At 44.6% G+C, this 20,873-nt stretch overlaps 1 protein-coding gene across 2 annotated transcripts in view; it reads left to right on the top strand.

Annotated features, from left to right (window-relative positions):
- Nucleotides 1–20,873, top strand: part of LOC148014168 (transmembrane and coiled-coil domain-containing protein STS1-like) — a 190,678-nt gene that overhangs the window by 128,909 nt on the left and 40,896 nt on the right. For both annotated transcript variants that reach the window (XM_087667413.1, XM_087667414.1), the window contains 4 exons: nucleotides 10,510–10,580; nucleotides 10,751–10,886; nucleotides 15,562–15,621; nucleotides 15,706–15,788. In XM_087667413.1, the coding sequence (XP_087523539.1) occupies nucleotides 10,510–10,580; nucleotides 10,751–10,886; nucleotides 15,562–15,621; nucleotides 15,706–15,788 (350 nt within the window). The remainder of the gene's footprint in view (nucleotides 1–10,509; nucleotides 10,581–10,750; nucleotides 10,887–15,561; nucleotides 15,622–15,705; nucleotides 15,789–20,873) is intronic.

Below are 20,873 nucleotides of genomic sequence, written 5' to 3'. Positions count from 1 at the left end.
ACGTGCAATATCTGAAGAATGAAATCCATGCATACCGTCATTTAGAAGCTTTTCTTGAAGGGCAATCCTTCGGTCAAGCTCCTCAATATTTTTTTGTTGATAGGCTATGATCAGTTTATATTCGTCAGAGGTCAGCTTGTCTATCTTTTCTTCCATGTACTCAGATGTTTTTCCCACCATGTCTGAACCTTGTGGAGCAAGCTGATCGGCCCACTCTCGCTCGGTTCTCGGCATAGGCTGATTTGGAGATTGAATCGGTGTTGATGTGTTCGAAGTCATTTGAACGTACTGTTGTTTTTGCTTCTTGCGAAGAGCTTTTAGATCAAAGGTCTAGGTTTCTCAAAGGGTACCAGGCTCTGATACCATGTAAAGAAAAATACTTTAACACAGAAACATAAACAGAAACCGTACGACAAAGCACAGACTGATAAAAAGAACATCGTTAGGGTTAGGGTTAGGGTAACTCAGAGACAATGAACACAGTGAATAAATGAAATGATATGACTACTAATAATACGATGCTCATGCAGCAAACACACTATGCAGTGAATGAATACTGAACCTCGAACTCCTGTATCTCTAGGATCAGGGCAGGGGTAATGAGTTGGAGAGTGTGTTGTACTCCGAACGGATCCCGAATCGCAGCAAGGCAGCCTCCAGATGTCGAACACCAGCAAACGCAGCAGTGAGAAAATGGATCTGATGCAGATAGCAGTGAGAAGAGAGAAAGACTAAAAACGGAGCCTGCAGGAGAGAGAAAGACTAAAAACGCAGGGAGGACAGCTTGCAAAAGAGAGAAAGATTGAAAACGCAGGTAGGACAGCGTGTAGGAGAGAAAAAGATTGCACCGATTGCAGACAAGAGAGAGAAAATTGTCAGGGCGGCAGCTGGAGCTTGCAAACGCAGCAGTTTGCTAGTGTGGCAGGCTGTACGGCAGCAGTGTAGATGAACAACAGTCAGTTGCCAGGCGGAAACAGCAGCAATCAGCGTGTGGAGGGCTGGAAACAGGCGCTAGACTGTAGGGAACAGTGATGGACAGCAAGGGCTGAGATGTCCTCCGTGACCGGGGCGTGGGCAGCAAGCTGGTAACACATGAAACCTGCAAAAACGAGATTGTAAAAGTGTGGAGGGCTGGTTGCCAATTTATAGAAAATTAGGGTTCTAGATCCTCTCCCACTTAACTTTCTCGATTTGCTCTCCCTTTTAGGGTTTTGGCTAAAATAAGCCTAAAATAAGCATGTTTTGGGGCTTTTAAGTGGGTAAGTGCATTTCTTAGCTCAACAGATGACATGGGAGAGAGCGTGGGAGAGGTATCAGGGCCGGGGGGGGGGGGGACCAGGCGTGTGGCCGGTACCAGGGCGTGGAGGTGATTTGGGCGAGGGGGGAGGTGCGAGAGCTGGGGGGGTGTACCCGGCGGGGGGTAATATCAGGCGGGGGGGAGGGGCAGCTTTATGGTGGGAGCCATAGGGCAGGGGCGCAAGCACAACGTGATGGCAGGGGTCACAGGGCAGGAGGTAGCGTGATGGCGATGGCGATGGCGAGGAGGGGGAAGTGTAATGTGGTGGCAAGGAGGGGAGGTGCAACGTTGATGATGAGCAGGGGGGTGGGTAGCGCGATAGCGAGGATGCGGCGTAGTTCGATGGGGCATGGGGGTGAGGGCAGCGGCGTGTTGGTAGGGAGCGTTCCTTGGGGGATGAGTACTTAATATGGTCTACACATGGCTTAGAGAAAATGATATTTTATATTTCATTAGTCTACTAGCATGAAAGAAAACTTGTTAAAGCTGTTGAACATGAAGAGTATGGTGCACCCATACATAAACAATGAATGAAGTCATGCAACTAATCATATATGATTGTATAGTGTGTACTAGTACAAGGGTCAACCACCTCCTAGTTAAACTTGAATGTGCGATAACTATCCAATGCCCATCAATAGTATGTAGTATGCAAAGAGCTCGGAAGATAAACTCTTCGTGGTAAGGTGTGTAGGGTTTCTATGCGTATGAATTTTGACAAGCTCAATCCACTAGCCTTTAAGCACCTCCCTAATGAAGTAATACTTCATCCTAATATGCTTCATCTTGGCATGAAAGACACGATTCTATACGAATTGAATGACACTTCGACTATCACAATGGAAAAGGGCTACCTCTTCAGCAATGTGTGATCTCCCACTAGACAAGTAAGCCATATAGCTTCTTTGCATGCTTTAGTGGTAGTAACATATTCAGCCTTAGTGGTAGAGACATGACCATATATGGCTTTAATTGAGAGTTTGGTAGATTGGTAGATTCGCCACTTTAGTCAGCCGGTTATGAGCTACCATGATTCAATCATAACCACCTTGAAACAAGGACAAGGATTTGATAAAATCTATATTTAATGCTTTTTTACTTCATTTATGGCACATCTAGTGGTATAGTCTTCCTCAAGAGAGTGAATCCTTTTGTCTTGATCATTTGACAAGTGAGGCACTAGGTGTTGTACCTTAGTACATCATTCTTTAGACCATGCCAAAAGAACATTTTGCAAATTGAGTTAAGCAGCTTGGTAGAGGCTAGGTGCCATAGAGCAGCCACATCGTGGATGATTGTTCCTACAAATATTGTAGGAACCACTTGCCACAACAATAAGCCTCTTACATGATCAAAATGACCATGAATGCAGAGGCCAAGTCAAAGGTAAAAGTGTTTCTAGTACACCAGCTGTGCCAAAGCCCAATCTAATGTAAGAGAGCAAACTAATGAGAATGTTGTGGCTGTAATGTGTCATTTTGGTCCAATCTTCCCAAGGCCCATGCTTGATAAGTAACCCTTTGCAATGTCATTGAAGTCCAAACCATAGAAGTAAAATCTGAAATCTTCCTAGCGACCAGGTAGAAACAAAAAGATGAGATGGAGTCTCCGTTATGTAATACAAATGGCAAAATGGCTGCTAGCAATCCTGCATCATTTCACCATATAACCAGCACGAAGGCCTCCAATAAGAAATCTCGAGACAAGACCTTTCCCTAATATAGGATCTTTGGCGTCCATAACTATAGCAATCTATCTTGCCATTTTGTATGACCATCTGTACATGACCTTTTTGGTGACTTGTTATCCTCTATCTTCTCATGGCATATTGCATTTGTTGAAAGCTGTAGGAAAACATCAGAATGTGTAAGACCCCAATCTCACCAAGGCACTCCTCAAAATCAAGAAGAGAAATGTTGTCACCAGAATATGCATTTGCATGTACATTTGATTGACAAATATGGTGCCCGAATTTCTCCTCCAACCTAGACTACACCAATGCATGATTTCTTAGTATGTGGCACGCACGCGCACGCACACACACACACACATACACACACACACACACACACACACACACACACACACACATTCTCTCTCTCTCTCTCTCTCTCTCTCTCTACTGTCTGTATGACGCAATTGATGCCTGACGTGACTGTCTCGCGTGACTCATGTACTGATGCGACTGATGTACTGACGCGTGAATGTATTGATGCCACAGTGACCGCTTTGTATTGACACGGATACTTGTCATGAACAATGTATTGACTGACCGACAATGAGTTTGTTCGTAGCACAACAGTGAGTCTATTCCCAGCAGGGGGTTGCTCATCAGTCAGCGTGCTTGCTTGGCATTGAGTGGATGTCTTAGATTGCTAGATGGCAGAGACTATTGAAAGAGAAACTAGTGGACATGATATCGAACTTGACATACAACCAATTGGGTTGACCATATGAGGTACTGCATGAGTGGGACAGTATGTCATCAGGTGGTGATACTTTTTACAGTTGCTTTTCTTATTTACTTATATAAATATTTTATTTTTCTTTTCTTTTGTTGCTGTTGCTTTTTACCCCCAGAGTTCTCTTGGAATAAGCGGGATCTTTGCATGGCCAGAAGAGGCAGCCATTGGGACAAATTGGACTAATGGTTTGTCTGAGCCTTAGGACCAGTTCCATATTGAATGGGCACTGAAGAATAGAATGCCAGTGGTTTGAGATTGTGTGCTTAGCCACTGGAGATGGTGCAGGACAATGAGCCTAGCCAAGATAGAAGATGTACATGTGAGAATGCTCATGGAATAAAAGTCACTGTAGCTGAGCCACATTACACTTCACAATGGTAAAAGTTGCACAGAACAACTTGAGGAATGCAGGGGTCACCATCCCTTAAATTTAGGGAGTTACTATTTTTGGACCCCAGAATCTGTTCTCGTCATTGTCTTCGTTTTTACACGAGGATTAATTCTTTGGTTTTTGCCGAGGTCAAATTTTGCACCGATCATGGAGAATTTCAGACTGAAAGGTTTAAACGGGAAAATTGTTAGATGTATGCCATGTGGCACAAATTCCCAAAAGAGAGAGAGAGAGAGCATTAAAAAAAAACGTAATAGGCATAAGGGGCAGATGGGACAATGAAGTTTTGAGGAGTTGAGGGCAGATTGCTGCAAGAAAACCAGCCATGGAGAGTACTTCTACGTCTTTGACTCAAGCACGGAGGTAGAGCTTGCTCCCTCTGATCACCTCTCTCTCTATTCTCAGAAGAAATGCTTTGCATGATGGATTGATTCCATCGAAGTAAACTCTGCTCATGCTGAATAAGAACAGTAAACTCTGTTCATGCTGAAGGAGGACAGTGAACTCTGCACATGCTGAATCGTAAGAACAATGAACTCTGCTCATGCTGAATAAGAACAGTGAGCTTTGCACATGCTGAACAGTAAGAACAGTGTGCTGGACAGTAAGAATAGTGAATTCTGCACATGCTGGACAGTAAGGGATGTTGATTTGGACATGCTGTACTATTCCTATGTAGCTGGGATTTACTTAGAAGAGATGAAAACCAATTGTTCATAGGTTATGTATTTTGGAACATTACCATTTTTGTAATTTTCTATCTTTTAATTGATAAAGAAATACCAAGAGGGGCGCCGGTCTTCGGGGCCAATCTGGTGTTGAGCGAGAGAGAGAGGTCTCTGTTTATGTGTGTGTATGTAAAGTCCAGGTGTTAATTGAAGGAACTACGGCTTTATGGAGTCATAGACCAGTTGCACAATACAAGACTCCAACTAAAGACGAAAAGTTTTACTATAGATAAAACAGGAGAGCTTGTGAAAATGCCACTTCCACAAGTGCCAAGCGATGGACAAAGATGCAAAGACTGATTGCAATAAACAGTTTGGATGATGTGAAAGCCCTCATAAGAGAAGAGATTGGAGCAATATGTATGCCAATGATTGACAAGGTGACAAGTGACATGAATGCAATGCATGAAACATGGGGAAAGGAATTAAATGCTAAAATGGATGCAAACCTGAAAGCATGTATGAAGGTGTGGGGCAGCATGCAACAAAAAGTCATGGATGACATGGATACAAAGCAAAAATACATATATGACAAGCCACCCACTCTCAATTGGAAGGGAAAGCTAGAGGGAAGTACCCTCTCCTTGTCAATTTGAAGAAGTGAAGGAGGGTGTATCCAATCCAATCCTAGGTAAAATATACCGTAATACTGGCCGATTGATTGCCTTGGTCAATATGTTTGCATAGTTGTCGAAGGAAGGCATAAACTCTAGGTGTATGGTGCCTAGCTCAACTTGCTTGTGGTGAAGTGGATCCCCACATGCCGCGTTCATGATGTGATAATTGGATTGCCCGCAAGGGCAATGGCACTTTGGTTGTTACAGTAGACAATGGTGGGAGAGTCGCATGGAATGTATAGTTCTGCCACAAGGCTTCTCAAGTAGATGGCCTCTGTGGTACCATTAAAAAGAGCCCGATACTCAATCTCCACTGTGGAAGTCACCACCGTCTCTTGCTTACAGTTAGGCTAAGAGATGGGTGCTATGCCCAATGTAAAGAGGTATCCTTAGAAAGATGGATAAGGGGATTAAGAGCCGTGGCTATAGGCCGTGTTTGATCTGTGCAATGTTGGTCCATAGAGGGTATTTCTATTGTAACACAAAAATACAACCTCCAAATTGAACTATCTCCATTCCCAAAAAATAAGACAATAGACCATGTTCAGTAGGAGGTGATAACCCTTTGGCCGTTTCTCCTCTTTCTTACTTTCATTTTGTCTTTTTCTCCATAATCCTTTACACTTCCTTCTTATTTTTTGATCTTTGTGGATAAGGCCTCTAGAAGAATACAAGCATATACTTTACAAAAAACATAGGTATACATTTAAGAAACATAGAGATACAAATCTTTCATTATCATGCACATAAATGAAAGGATAATTCAAGCAACATAAAGAGAACAATACACATAGTCAGCTATAGATGTAAACATGAAATCATGCATTAATGGCTGGGATGATACAGAAAACTAAGAAATCAAGGATTATCTGCGGGTTGATATGACAAATAACTTGAACAAAGTGATGCCCGGAAAGTAGATATGGATGCATTGAAATCCGATACAAATGCATGCATAGTAGCCAAGGATATGGAGATTGCTGAACTGAAAAGGTAGTTAGAGGCATGCAAGAAAGAATTAGTGACGCACAAGTCAAAGATGGATGCACAAACATCAATGTGAGTTGCATCGGAATTAAAGAAAGAGGTGGAAAGTTTAAAAAAGGACATGCACACATGGGTGAATGTGGTAGAGGAAGCTCTGAAGAAAGTAGAAAATGTTGAGCATACAATGAAAGAAAATGCACAATGGATTGAGGTAGTCAAAAGAAACAAAGGGATGCCTCAGAACAAAGTAGAAATGATGAATGCAACACCAGAAGAGGAAGTAGAAAGGAAACTCCGTGCATTATGTGTTCGTGTGGTGGGGTGGGTTGAAAAAGGAACCCCCTAGAGGATGCTAAAACTCTTTGTGCGACGATGGGTGTGAATGAGACATGCATTGTTGCTGCCTAGAGGGTAGGTGATCCAAGTGACAAAAGAGGATGCAGATTTTCTGCATTTCATTGTCTCTTCCTCTCTCTCTTCTCTCTCTATTCACTCTCTGTCTTGGTCATGCGCTTCCACATTGCTTCACTCTGACACTTGATTCAATGGAGTTGTATTTTCACGTGTCCTTTAACTTTTTCCATATAGTATAACGTGTATCAAGACGCTTAATGTCTGTAAGTACATCATTAGACACAGCCATCTTAATGTATGCAATGGCCTTCTTGTTAAGTTTAGCCCAATCAACATCTAGCATAGCTGCAGGCTTAGTTTCCAAGAGAGCATCATCACAGTCCTTGAGAAACAAAATGCCTTGCATCCTGCCCTTCCACAGATCAAAGCCAGTGCCATCAAACCTCTTGATTTCAAAGAGGGATTTAGTGTCCTTGCTGCTAGAAGCATTAGTGGCCATTTTTCAGCAATCCACCAAAAAACCAATGCTGTAATTTATGACAGCAAACAACAAGCTGAATATTCAGCTAATTTCAGCCTAAATTTTCAGGAAATAAGAGCAAGGCTTAGTCCAAATACATGTACAGCAGTAGAAAGGATGACTTTCAGCAATATAACTGAAATTTCAGCATACATTACATGCATACATCACTGCCAAGTGACACCCACTTCAGCAATATCACCAAAAATACATTCCCATTAGCCACGAAGATGGCACAATACCAGTGTCACTTCTTGCAGCTTTCCCATGATGGTTTCATAGTGAGGTTGAGATATATGGATGCTCAACTTTCTCATGGGCTTCAAGTAGCTATTGGACAGATCCGCAGCTCATCACATTAGCTGATGGTTGAGACAGGTCGATGGAGCCATGTTGTAGCAAATGAGAGGATGTGCCAGCTTTGTGGATGGGAGCCAGAGACAGAGGAACACTACGTTTGTAGATGCATTGTATACTAAGATATTTGAGGCCGCTACCATTGCGTCTTTAAGGAGGGCTTTGGACCATTGAGATGGGTGATGGACTATGAGGACCAGAGATATTTGGGCCTTTTCTTATTGGAGCTTCAACGGCACCACAGAGCAACATTGTTACGGGATCTGAGGCAACCCGGCCCACATCCACCCCTCCAGAGAGCATTTATAGACTTTTTAGTATAGTTGACCCCCGTCCACTACCACCTTGCATGCTACATCTTCTATTGACAGGCACCATCGAGGGACATTGTGAGGTGGCATCACAGTAGACAGAGCTACAACGTTATGCAGAGCACGACGCCCTAGGGTAGCTGCTCGACAACGTAGGCATGCTCATATGCGACACATTTGCATTATGATTGCTCGTTACAGACGAAGATTACCACGATGACTCAGTGGGAGGTGGCTTGCAAAGTCTTGGTGGATTTCATACACTGAGAGGGAGATACTATACTCTTTTCAGTTTTTCAGTTTTCCTTATTTTTCATTTTCCATTTCAATTTAACATGTAAACCTAGACATAATTTTGTTTTGTTCTTATATGAGAGATGATGATTCTCTTCTCTCTCTCTCTCTCTCTCTCTCTCTCTCTCTCTCTCTCAATGTACATGTGTGGTAATGCATGTGTACTCGTATATTCCTTGTTAGCATTTGTGTATATGTGAGCGTACCTATGGGTATCCATATGCATCCACAAACAATCATCGTAAACGCACCGCATCTTAGGACACGTTGCATTTCTTTCTGGCCTTGCACACCTAGGTACACACACATCACAACACTAACCTAGAACCAATCATTGCACAAGACACACACTTACACATTGCATGTCATAATTAGGGTGTATCCTACAAGGATTTTTTGTCTTTAATTAGTGAAAAAACTAGTGATAGTACCTGGATATTAGAAATGGCTAAAAACTGAGAATGAGTGTAGCCCTAAAGAATTTAGAAACACTTAGGGAATAGGTCATATTGAGATCTAACAACCCTAGAGTGACAAGATTGGTTGAAAATTACCTAGGTCTATTCATGTAAAAAACACTTGCATGTCTCTAGTGATTGTCTCTTCAGATTGGGTCCAAAAGGCAACTCTTATGTGGAAATGTTCCTTTACTTTGGATTCCTTTAACTTCTCTTTGTTACTCTATTTTTTTGCCTTGGATGTGTGAAGTCTCTATGACACCCATCTGCATCTATGCCGTCTCTCTGCTTTGTTTTACAGAACTATGAGAGAGGATTTCGTGGCCCTCACTCAAGTAAAGTATCCCTTGTCCTCTTTGCTTCCTTTGCATGGGTCTCATGTACAACCTCTTCAAGATTGGCTTGGTCCTCTATAAATGATCTCACATTGCAAATGTGCGTAATGGGTAACTTAAGCACATCCTTTGGAAAGATAGTCAAGGATTTTGAAACTTGATGATAGTCCTTTGTTCTTATCGAATAGTATTAGCTGGACTGGAGACTTTTTGGACAATGTGGTGCTTGGAATAATGCCAATACAACTCCCCTTTTTTGTGGCCTAATTGTCTATGTACAAGATTCCACAGCAGTCAAACTCAACTTTGAACCAAGGATTTTGGCCTTGAATATGAAAGATCAGCTCCTCCAATTTGCTTGCTCATTGCCTTTAGTAGCCTCAGTGTTCTTGCCCCTCCTGTCCCCCACACATTCCACCATGTTGAATTCTTCTTTACCAATGGTTTACCTTGCCTAATCAAGGTCCAAAACACTCTCCTCACTCCCTATTTATCAGGGGTCCACCACCTTCAATTCGAACATAGAATCCTTCCATAAATTTCTCCATGTAATAGTGATATGGCAATCATGTATGAAAGAGGCACGAATGTCCCCTGTGCTAATACAAAGTCTTGCTTGTGTGTCTACAACCAATTGCGGAAACCAAGAGGTGGTAGTTGTAAAATCTTTTCACATTTCGAGATTCAACCTACCAGAAGGTGATGCTCCTAAATCATATGGAAATCTATGGATCCCCCCTCCCTGCCCAACCCAGCAAACATGTGCTAATACAAAGTCTTGTCTGTGTCTACCATCAATTGCCTTAAAATCTTCATAATTGATGCATACTCATTCTGATTGTATATTTAAAGCAATCGTTTTTAATGCATGTCAGGTTTCATTAAGTGGTGGAATCTTGAGGATTACATGTGTCTCATGGCCTTTGAGATGCAGCTGAAAAGATAGAAAATAATTAAAAAACTGAATTTGCATATTGCTTAAAAAGAGACTCTTCATTTGGTTCTACACTTGCGAAAAGCAGCAGACCTTGCTACCTGCCATTTATGCGGTGCTTTGGAGAAGGATAAATGTGACATTGTTTAGTGTTGTTAGGGTACATGTAACACAAGTGCTCATTTTTGGTGTCTTCATCTCTCAAAATCCAATTTCCTTTTGTATGTGGTAGGGGCTTTTTAGGAAATCATGGAGCTAGGAGATACGCTAGATAGTACAGCTTGCTAGGATCCGAGTAAGCACTAAGAACCAAGAAAATGAAGAAGAGAGAGAAGATCATTCATGGATCAATAGACAAGGGGACATGGTCTGATTAGGAAGTTATTGTTGAAATAAAGTAGTGGGATCAAGTACGGTGGTTCATAATAGAAAACATTAAATTTTTTCATATGTTGAATCAGGTATGCACTTAGGTGGGAAACAAAAACATTGACTGCCATTAGCACAGCTATACAAGATTGGCTTACTTCAAGTAAGTTGACCTTCTCAACTGTTTTTGATGAATCACATTAATTTGTATGTTTAAATTATTGTGTACTGTGAGAGCTTCTGGGATGTGATGTACATCAACACATTTCCATATCCTCAAGCTAATCATGAATGCCTGTATTGTCTCTAAATTGTGCTGTTGTCCTTGAACAGATATTACCAGGGAGTTGATGAAACAAGGGGCCATGCTCACAGTTCTAAGCACACTGCTGACTGCTCTGGCCTGGCCAACTGCTTTATTGTCTCTTACAGATATTATTGACAGCAAGTGGACTATAGCAGTCGACAGGTAATTTTTCTGCATGTGGACATTTTGGATGACCATGTTAAGTGTTTACTGAAAGATGATATTTATATTTAGGAAGTTTTCTTTTTCGTCACTCTCATCAGCCAATTGGCAGACAATGAACCCATGTAACTATTCATATGTGCATGCTAGCATTTTTGGTGTTTGCATGTGTAATTGAGGTATTCAATGTAGACATTGCAGCCTGCCTTTTCCTGAGGCTGACTTGAGATTAAACTACAGCGTAATTTTAGTCTGTCAGCTTCAGATTGGTAAAGTCAGACATTGTAGGTAGATTTGGATGGTGTTTATAGCAAGGTAGACAGAAAAAGGAGGAGAGATCATAGGAGTGTTTTACACCCAACTCTTTTGATGCTTGCAATGTAGTAGTGGATCTCAATAGACTTGATAACAAGATTATGGTTCAGTTAAAGAAAGCATGCATTTACACCTCACCCTCTCTCTTTGCACGATCAAGCCGATGTACTACTCTAGACTTAGAGGGTTGGCCTTTTTGCAGGAAAAACTCCTGACTAGACTGTGCAGGAAGAAGAGAAGCGAAGAATGATTGATGCTTATTATGATCCCCAGGGAAAGTTCTGTTCTGTGATGGATGATGGTATGCAATGCAACTTTAGTGCGATGTTCCTAGATCCCTTGGAGCCAGTCCATAGGAAATTTCAGACCAAGCAGAAAAATTGAGCTGTACTAGGTAACTAGAAGCACCAAAAGGAAGCAATAAACCAGGCCATTACATGCAAGACATGGTTGACACTGGAGCTCAGTCTGCTATTGAGAGGAGGGCTGTGCTCCAATATATCAGCTTCTGCCATATGGAATCATTCACAATTATGAATTATTGGGTGGCGGTGATGTCATGTCCCATGTGGAACTCCAACTAATGGATAGTTTGCCCTCTGGTCACTCATCTAAAATCAGTGAACTCCCCAATCTGTACTTTGGAATCAAAACCTGTAAGAAAACCAATTCCCTTGCAATCAGTTTATTCTTGCTCCAGCTACTTTGTAAAACACCTCTAAGGATGGCCTTACCCTGATCCTTGATATCAAGGTTGTGTCATTTATGTAATTTGAGTCCAGCAACTCTGTCTTAGTCCTCACAGGCATCTTAGGCCCTTAGGCACATGATCTTTAAGTAAAGGAAGTAGGACATCAACTCCAAAAAGATCGGAAATAGATATAGAGCAACATCCTTGCCTAACTGACCTGTCAAGGTAGAGCCAATGGCACTTCTGCCCTCCTACACTCACCGTGCTATCAGTTGACTTGTACAGTGCTAATGTGCTAGTGATCCTTACAGGGAAAACCTAACTGGGCTATGACACCCTCTAGGAAGTCCTAGTCAACCTTTTGTAGGTTTTTCTCAAAGTCCAAGAGTAGTGTTTCTATCCCTTGTCCCCTGTGCTGGCTCACTTCATGGCCTTGAAGAAGGCAAAGTAGATGCCCAAGATGCTCATCTGCGGACAGTAGTGCATTTTCTCCACCCCTTGGTATCCCAGTTCATTAGTGGCTTGCCACTGGTGATATAGATTTTTGACATCCCCCTCGTTAGTGCCTTATGGCTAATCATGACTAGTTTGGCTCTTATCCTCTCTTAGCCTAGGTTCTTACAATTCCTAGGCTACTCTTAAGACCCTTGGGTTAGTCAAGCTACTTTCCTTTAGGCTAAGTTAGGCTAGTCTAGCTAGATTTTTAGGCTATTTTAGTCAGGCCAATAGGCTACATGTTCTTAGGCTAACCACATTCTTAGGCCTCTTTAAGCTACAATAGGTTAAACTAGGGTAGTTCCTTTCTAGTCTAAGCCCTTCTTTCTTTCCATCTTCTTCCATTTCACTCTTCTTTCTTCTATCTTCTTTTGTCGCATACACTCTCTTCGATTCATTTTGTTTTAGCTAAGTAGTGATTGCATCTCAATATGAATTGTTAATATGTAGGCTCTGGTTTCTCATCTAGTACTTACATGCTGGGTTTTGTATTTCAGTTAATGACTAACATTGCATGAATCTATTAGTTGTGAATGGGCTGAAGGCATGGACTTTTGGTCTTGCTTTGGTGTGCATGCCTTCACATCCTTGATCAACATGGAGAAGGAGATTGTGTTCCCTCGTTTGAGAGGTGTTGTAGTCTCATACATTAACAATTATGTTAATTCTTTATGGAAGGATTCAAATCAAAGATAGGTCAACACATTGTGCCACAGGAGACAGTAAGGTTAGATGATCTAGAGGTGGTGGAAGTTGCCAGACGAAGATATTGTGAAAACTAAAGATAATATGGTTATTGAATATGGCCAATAGTGGTGTTTTCCAACAAAAGGAAACACATGGGATATTGTAACTAGGTCAGCTATCTTTCCTCATTGCTCTTTCAACTCAGATGCTGTCTCGTTTTTGTTCGTTTACCTCTCCACTAGGCTCTTCCTGTCGTGGTGGATTGCTACCTTGGTGGTTGTGCCTTTGCTGTCTTGACAAGCATTGGAGTCCTCTCCTAAGGTTGAGTTTCCAGCATGGCTACAACATTTGGCCAGCATAGGAGCTCTCTCTTGAGGCCGAGTACATGTATGTCTCAACCACCCTAGTGGTTGATTCTCCTTCCAACTCTTTCGGCTGAGGGGTGTAAGATTTTTCTTCCTTTTCTTTATCAGGCTCCTTGAGGCCCTTCTTCATCAGGCTCTTGGCACTATGAGCCGACATCAAACTTGTGTCTACCTTCGACATCCACATCGATGAGACGGGGTTGCTTGCCCCACATGGTACATTCAAGTTAAGCTTCTCTTTGTCTTTAACATTGGCATCCCTTCCTTGTTGTTGTGCCCTTGCATTGTATTACATCATTTTATTTTTGTAAAAGAGCACTTCAGAAATTTGACAACTCCCCTATGAGGGCAGTCCCCGACGAGCACCTTGTTGCATGATTGTGACCTAGTTGTATTGCCCCCTTTGCATTTGAATTGTGTCTATATGTAGCGCATTGGCAAACAGATGACAACCTATGATTGTAGGCATCCTTCCAAATGAAAATCCATGCATGGTGTAGCATGAATGATGATTCCTTTTTACCTTATTGAGCAGAGCATCTTGAGCATTCGTTGATCACCCATGATCTTGAGCAGCTACTATACTCTTTGCAATGGTTCTTGTCATCTATTTCATACGTAAAAATCAATGCCTTTGCCACACTATTGTCCTTTATGGGGGATCCCACCAACAGTAATTTATCGAAAAGACAAGAAAAAACTCCCAAACGCAAGTAACAACCATTGCCTTCTTTGAGGTGGGCCTTTTGGGTACATGAGAGCGGAGTTATAGTTTGTCTCCTCTTGGGCACCTTTTTGGGCCAAAGAGGAGATGTTGAGCAAATGAACTTAAAGGCATTATTTAAAACAAAAGTATCATGCATTTTGGCCTAATTTAACTCCACAAAGAAGCTCCAAAAAGAATGATTAGAAGAAAAAGATATGTTATTTTGGTGGTAGGAAAAGTGCCCAAAAATCTCTGATAAAAAGGACACGTGGGCATCCCCACTGATCCTCATCCTCACTCTGTACTAGCTCTCCATCATTATTACCATCATCTTCTCCCATCCAATAGAGCCTTGAGTCCTATAAATAGGACTCGTCGGCTGCCCTCACCCTGAAGTGCCCTTAGTGCATTCACACCAAGTCACTTCACGATTACTGTGACCAATCTACTAGCTCCCTTCCAAATTTCTAGGGATGTAACTATGGATGTTTCCTAGCTGGTAGGCTGCCGCCCTTTATCCCTAGAACTATTGTATGACTTGGAAGTTGTTGCCAAGCTTGTTCTTGTGGCTGCCAATCCATTGGTGGTGCCACCGAGATGCTGGACTCTCCTTGCAAAGCTATGTTTTTCTACCTTCTGATGTCACCAGCACTGCTGCCCACTAGATGGCCCCTCCCTGCTGCATTTTGGAGCTTTTGGTGCTGCGAGTGCCGAACATCACCCCGAGGTTGCTGTGTTTTCAGACCAGTTGCCTTCTTCCTTCACCTATCGCCAAGTGTTGCATTGCTCCGTCTTGCTGCTCCAGCCCCAAACACTATTGTATTTCGACATCTAGCCTGCTGCCCTGCTGTCTTGAGGCCTCTGCATCAGATTGCTTCATTGGCATTGGTTGTTTTTTGCACTTAGGATTTGTTGTTGGAGGACAACCCTCTCGGACACTCTTTCGAGCTCCCATGAGTGACAGTGGTAGTTGCACAGCCTCTGCTTGTTGAGCACCATTAGTTGCCCTTAGTTGTATCCCTTCCCCTCATCATTCATTCATTGTTCAGTTTCTTCTTCATTTAGATTCTTGTGTGATATCACTATGTGCTAGTTTTGTTTGTACACTGTCATCAATGCTATCTTTGCAATCCCTAGGGTATCTTCCTGAGGAAATGATTGAAGATGAGAGGGAACAAGCCAAGGAAAAGAGCTGAAGAAAGGCCATTTCAACCCTCAGAGTATCTCATTTACATACATCCAAATGTTACATAACTTCTAGAGTATCCAGATAGGAATACCTTTTGTCATAATGGACTTTCATCGTGCAGTAACTTCATAACCACAGCTAAAAAATCTATTTAATGGCCCCCTCTGTGGGGCAGGGGGGAGTTTGTTTGTTGGTTGATTGATTGTTTAACTATTTGGACCTTTCAGATCAGACAAAGCTGGAATACTTCTCGCAGATGTTTTACTCAAAGGGCTGCAAGGAAACCGGTAACTTTTGGTGTTGCACTTTGTTTGCAGTAAGTGCAGATTGTAAAGCAACTTGAGTAGTCAATAAAGGCATGGTTCATGCAGGCCCGTAACATTGATTGGATTTTCACTTGGAGCACGTGTGATATTCAAATGTTTGGAGAAGCTAGCCGAGAAAGGAGAAAGTGGTAAGATATGTATCGTTACTTTATTAGTTGATCGTGTAACATGTTTGTATTGGAAACTTGTATAGGGGCATTTACCTTTGAATGACTCATAGATTAGTGATAATGCTTTTATGAAAAAAAGAATAGTAATACACATTTGCATTGAAAACTTGCATAGAGGTATTTACTTCTGAATGACTCATAGAAACATTTGAAATTGACCATTTATTCAGTTGAAGAATAGACTATATATTTTGATTATTTTGAAGCATTCCATCTAGAACTATCTCCCATTCATAAACATCATAATGAGGCAGTGGAAGGCCAAAATGGACTATGATACTCAAGCATATAGTACAACTACAATGATGTCCCATCAAAGAATACAATAAAAGTACATCAAAGAATGTCTAAAAAGTAAATAATGTAAAGACATGTGGATATAGTGAAATCTAAGTACTGAAAGAACATCAAGATGAGGTTGTCTTTGTTCATATCAGTATCTCCCTCATAGGATGCAACATCAACTCTTCCAGCTAGGTCGGCTGAGGTATCTGAGTGGGCGTCTCTTGTGGTGGTGATGAGGGCTTGTATCTCTCAATGGTGAGGACGGTTGGGTTGTTGACCTCGGGGTTGGGGACGCCTTGCTTGACATAGGGATACAACTCACTCTGGGCTGATTCCTCCTGGAAATTGGGGATGTGGTTGGTGGTGGGGAAGGAGCCCTAGTGATCAGTGTGAGGAACTTTATGAGCACCTTCTGTCTAGGTGGGTTGGATGTACTGCTCACCTGTCTCTTGAAAGGGTCTCCTTATGATGTCTTAGTTGAGTAGGAACAATCCTAGGTTGTACTCTGTGACTTTGCATAATGGTCCGAAAGCCCCTCAAAAGAGGCAGTGGTACCTCCCTCTGATCAACGGCATATGTTATGCTCCTCTGACTTTCCCTCTATGCCACATAACTGGTAAATCTGATCTTCTGGCATGATACCCTCATATTGCCTTCTTTTTGTCCATAGCTGATGTGATGAAGTACCAATCTAACCAATGGTGAAGCAAAGGTTGTATGATAGGTGGTGTCCATGTATGATGTGTCATGAGAGAGGTGCAAGAACTGTGTCTGGTACAATGCCATCTTTGTGCCTGGCTGTTTTCAGGGAGCTCACCTGAGTCCTCTCAATGTCCAATCTGATAATGTCTACCTTGATCACTCAGTTCAGGTTTGGGTGGCTGAGGTCAAGTCCAGGATAGTCAAGGCTGTAGTCAAAAAGGTAGGAGTGCATGTATCCTCACTACATGTAGGCTCAGCACATTCTAACTTCCAACAAAGCTCCTACCGATGCGCTGCTGCCCTCGCCTCTGCCAGCGTACCCCCGTCGAACTGCACCCCCGCTGACTGGCCATCCCGCCTCCCCGTCCCTCTCGCCTGCCTCCTCGCCATCGCGCTGCCCCCCCTTCTCATCATCAAGCTGCGCCTCCCCCTCCTTGGCATCACACTGCACACCCCCCACACCCCACACCCCCCCGCCCGCGCCTGCACCCCCTTTTGCCTTGTGGCTCCACCCGCTTGTACCCCATTCGGGCGGCCCCCTCCCCTTCCCGCCCTGCTGCTTCCCCCCTGCCTGATAACCACTGCTGCCCCCCCGCGGTTGCTCCCTACATTTGCAGCAACACTCCCTTCTCCGGTAGTACAGCAATGTGATTGGTAGGTTCTCAGTAGGGAGGCGCAATGGAAACCTCTGGTTAGACGCTAGTGCATTTTGCGAGTGCTCCCTAGTCAAACACCTTGCACGTTGTCCTCTTTGAGTAATAGCTCTTGGCCATCCGTGCCACAGAGCTGGAGCTCAAAGAAACAACGATTTTTGTTCACGTAATAGGACACTCTCTATCCAGGGCCGAGCTTCAGGATTGGCTCCACTCCACGCTACGTATTGGCACAGGGCAGATCGTGGAGGCAGTCCTCATGGGCCGTGGGATCTTCATGGCTCGTCTCACCTCCGTGGATGCAGCTCGTGAGTTAGTGGAGAGCTCGCCCTATGCCTCCACAAAGGGGGTCATTCATATGGTCTCCTGGTACAATGGCTTCACAGTGGAGTCATTTGAGCTCCACAACAGATTTCTCAGACACCCAACCACTTTACTTTTTCTCAGATTGGGCGGTAGAGAACTGCCAATTAGTGGAGGAATTTGGTTAGCTCTTTGGCACAGTTCTCCCTGCCTTCTTTGCGGATGCTGTGACAACTGCAGGAGTCCCTAGGGTACGAGTGGTCGTGAAAGACACAAAGAGTATACCCAAATTCTTGGAGATAGAGGCTGGAGGTCACTCTTTTAGGCAGCAGGTCACTGTGACCGGGCAACCAGGGCACTGCTTGCGCTGCCATGACTTTGGGCATTAGGCAGTAGACTGTACGCGCTCCGGAGCCAAGGCGGCTTTGTCGACAAGCCCATAGGTGGACACTGACGGCTTCACACAGATTGAGAGACGACAGAGAGGGAGACGATAGGGGGGGCCGCAACCAGCTCCTTAGACATGCAGCCTCGACAGCAGGGAGCAGGATGGCTAGTGATGCCCCCACAGCAGAGCACTCCGCAGCCCCCCCACCCCCCCACCCACCCCCCCCCCCCCCCCCCCCCCCCCCCCCCGTGTACCTCCGACCATCCCACCATCCCTCGATCTTCTTTCCCCCCACCACCCTGTTGAGCACCCTCTCGATCCGCCCCCGGTTTAGGTGACACCCCCAGACCCAACCCCCCTCCTCACATAAGAAGTGATGAGCCATAGACGCCTACATCCTCCTCGCATCAATAGTTCTTCTCCTCCCACACAGCCACCAGCTCATCTGCCCCTGCTACCCGTCACACCTTTCTCTCTCTCGAGGCACAGCTATTGCCACAGGAGTTCTTCCGCAGTTGCCCATGGTGCTACCTGAGAGTTGCAGAGTGCTGAGAGTTTCCACTACCTATAGTTGTGGGGATCTTCGTGGTTCATAAGTCAAGGAGGGGCAAGGTCCATGTACTAGCACCATTGGATGGACCAAACTACGCTTTTTTCCTTCAGTCCTCTTGCTTAGGGGATTGGACAATGACACAGATAGAGAAGGAGTTGAAGAGTTAGGTGGAGGACCACATCTCCCAGTGGATGGGAGATGAAGGACTAGCACTGTTTGCACAGTAGTAGCCTGGTTGCATGATGGACATTATTTGGTGGGTTGGTGTCAAGGTCCCACACTTGAGCCTCATCTTTCGAGCTCCTCCAAAGTGGAGAGCTCTGCGGGATGTGATGGCGTGGCCCTTGGCATAGGCAGCCCGTTTCTACTAGTGTACAGAGTCACGATTCTCAACGTGGCTGATAGATGCATTAATAGTACCACCTGGAGCATCTATCACCCCTATGGTCCGGCCAAGGGCCGCCGTGGGGGATTGGAGTTCACTATCCAGACCTGAGGTAAAGCGCACTTGCATGCCCCATAGTTTCTTCTCCTCATCAGTAGTCTTGCACCAAAAAGATGCTTGTTCGGTCAGTCACAGGTTTTCCCATGAGCTTACACCTTGCATCTTGGAATGTGAACAGTCTCCACTACAGTGGGGCACGTGGTTCTAGGGAGTTGATTGTTCGGCAGGAGTTGTAGCTTGCCCTTGTCGGATGGATCGACATCCTACTTCTACAGGAGCACAACCTCATGCCCAGCCAGGCCGAGCGCGTAGGGAAGGTACTCTCGGGCAGCTCACGCACTTACTGGGAGCACGCAGTAGGTGCCCACGGCAGGAGTGGAGGCGTATGCACCTCTATCGGCCCAAGTCTCACCGCCTGCATAGGACACCACAAGACGATAGTGGCAGGGAGGGTTCTATGGGTTAGACTCGATAGTGGGGACTCGTGCCTTGGAGTCCTCAATGTCTAGGCCCCTACGGAGGTTAGGGCACGTAGTGGGGTTTAGGTGGAGATTGCGGATGGACTCCCAGAGGTGGACTCCTGGATCGTTGGAGGAGACTTCAACAACCTGGAGGCTTTGGAGGACTAGCAGGGCAGAGGGAGAAACTACCAAGGCATGGCTAGGGAGGAGCAAGAGGCATGGGAGGTCTTTCTATTGGTAGTAGGAGCATGCGATGCCTGGAGGGACCCTGCTTTCCACAGGAGGGAGAGGTCGCTGGACTTCTCTTGGGGATATAGGCGGCTAAGTGGAGTCCTGCTGGAGCAGTTGGAGAGGTTTTATGTGGGAGACTGGGGTGGCTCTCGTGGAGGCCCGATTGGGCAGTTGGCGGGTACCACGTTGTCCAACCATTGCCCGCCGGTTCTCTTGAAACTTGATCCCCCAGCATCTACCCTAGACACATGATCCTGCCGGATCCGTGACTCGATTCATAGGAGGGTGGAGGTGACGAGACAAATAGAGCAGATTTGGAATAGGGAGTGGGGCACGAGGGACTGGATCGCAGAGGGTCGTAGAGGTGCTAGTCGAGTCGAGCAGTATCTGCCAAGAGGCAGCCATACAGGCCAGGCAGTAGAGATCGGAGGAGAAGAGAGCACTGCAGCAGGACCTTGTAGCCACGTAGAGATTATTACAGGAGACACTAGGGGACCCCACCCTCCAAGCATAGGAGGTATCAGTGCGAGCAGCCATTGCTAGTTTAGAGGACAGGTGCTTGGAGTTCTCCTTCCGCACGTCCGAAGTTTTTCTGGGCGTGGAAGGGAGGTACGATGTGCAGGGAGTTTTTCTAGGTGCACCAACCTCGCATCTCAGGAGAGCAGATACGCAGCCTTCGAGATCAGTATGGGAGGACTCATTTTAGCCTAGACAAGGTGATGGAGATTGCCACCGACTACTACAGGCGCCTTTTCCAGCAGAAGATTGCTTCAGCTAGAGAATTGTGATGTACACAACAGGTCTGGGATCACATCCCGTGCCTTGTCACAGAGGAGATGGGATGCTTCCTTCTAGTCCTCTTCACAGAGAAGGAACTAGAGGAGGCTTTCCATACACAGGACGGGCAGAAATGCTTGGGAGAGGATGGCCTCTCTAAGGCATTCTTCACCACCTACTGGGAGGTGGTGAAGGACCCCCTACTGATGGCCTTCCAGGAGACTTTTACCTCAGGACAGATGCCA

This window comes from Lygodium microphyllum, chromosome 25 (assembly GCF_053477565.2).
Source record: "Lygodium microphyllum isolate KBCC chromosome 25, Lygodium_microphyllum_v1.1.10, whole genome shotgun sequence".
Taxonomy (NCBI): Eukaryota; Viridiplantae; Streptophyta; class Polypodiopsida; order Schizaeales; family Lygodiaceae; genus Lygodium; species Lygodium microphyllum.
Note: the sequence above shows the minus strand (reverse complement) of the source record. Positions and strands in the feature narration are given on the sequence as shown.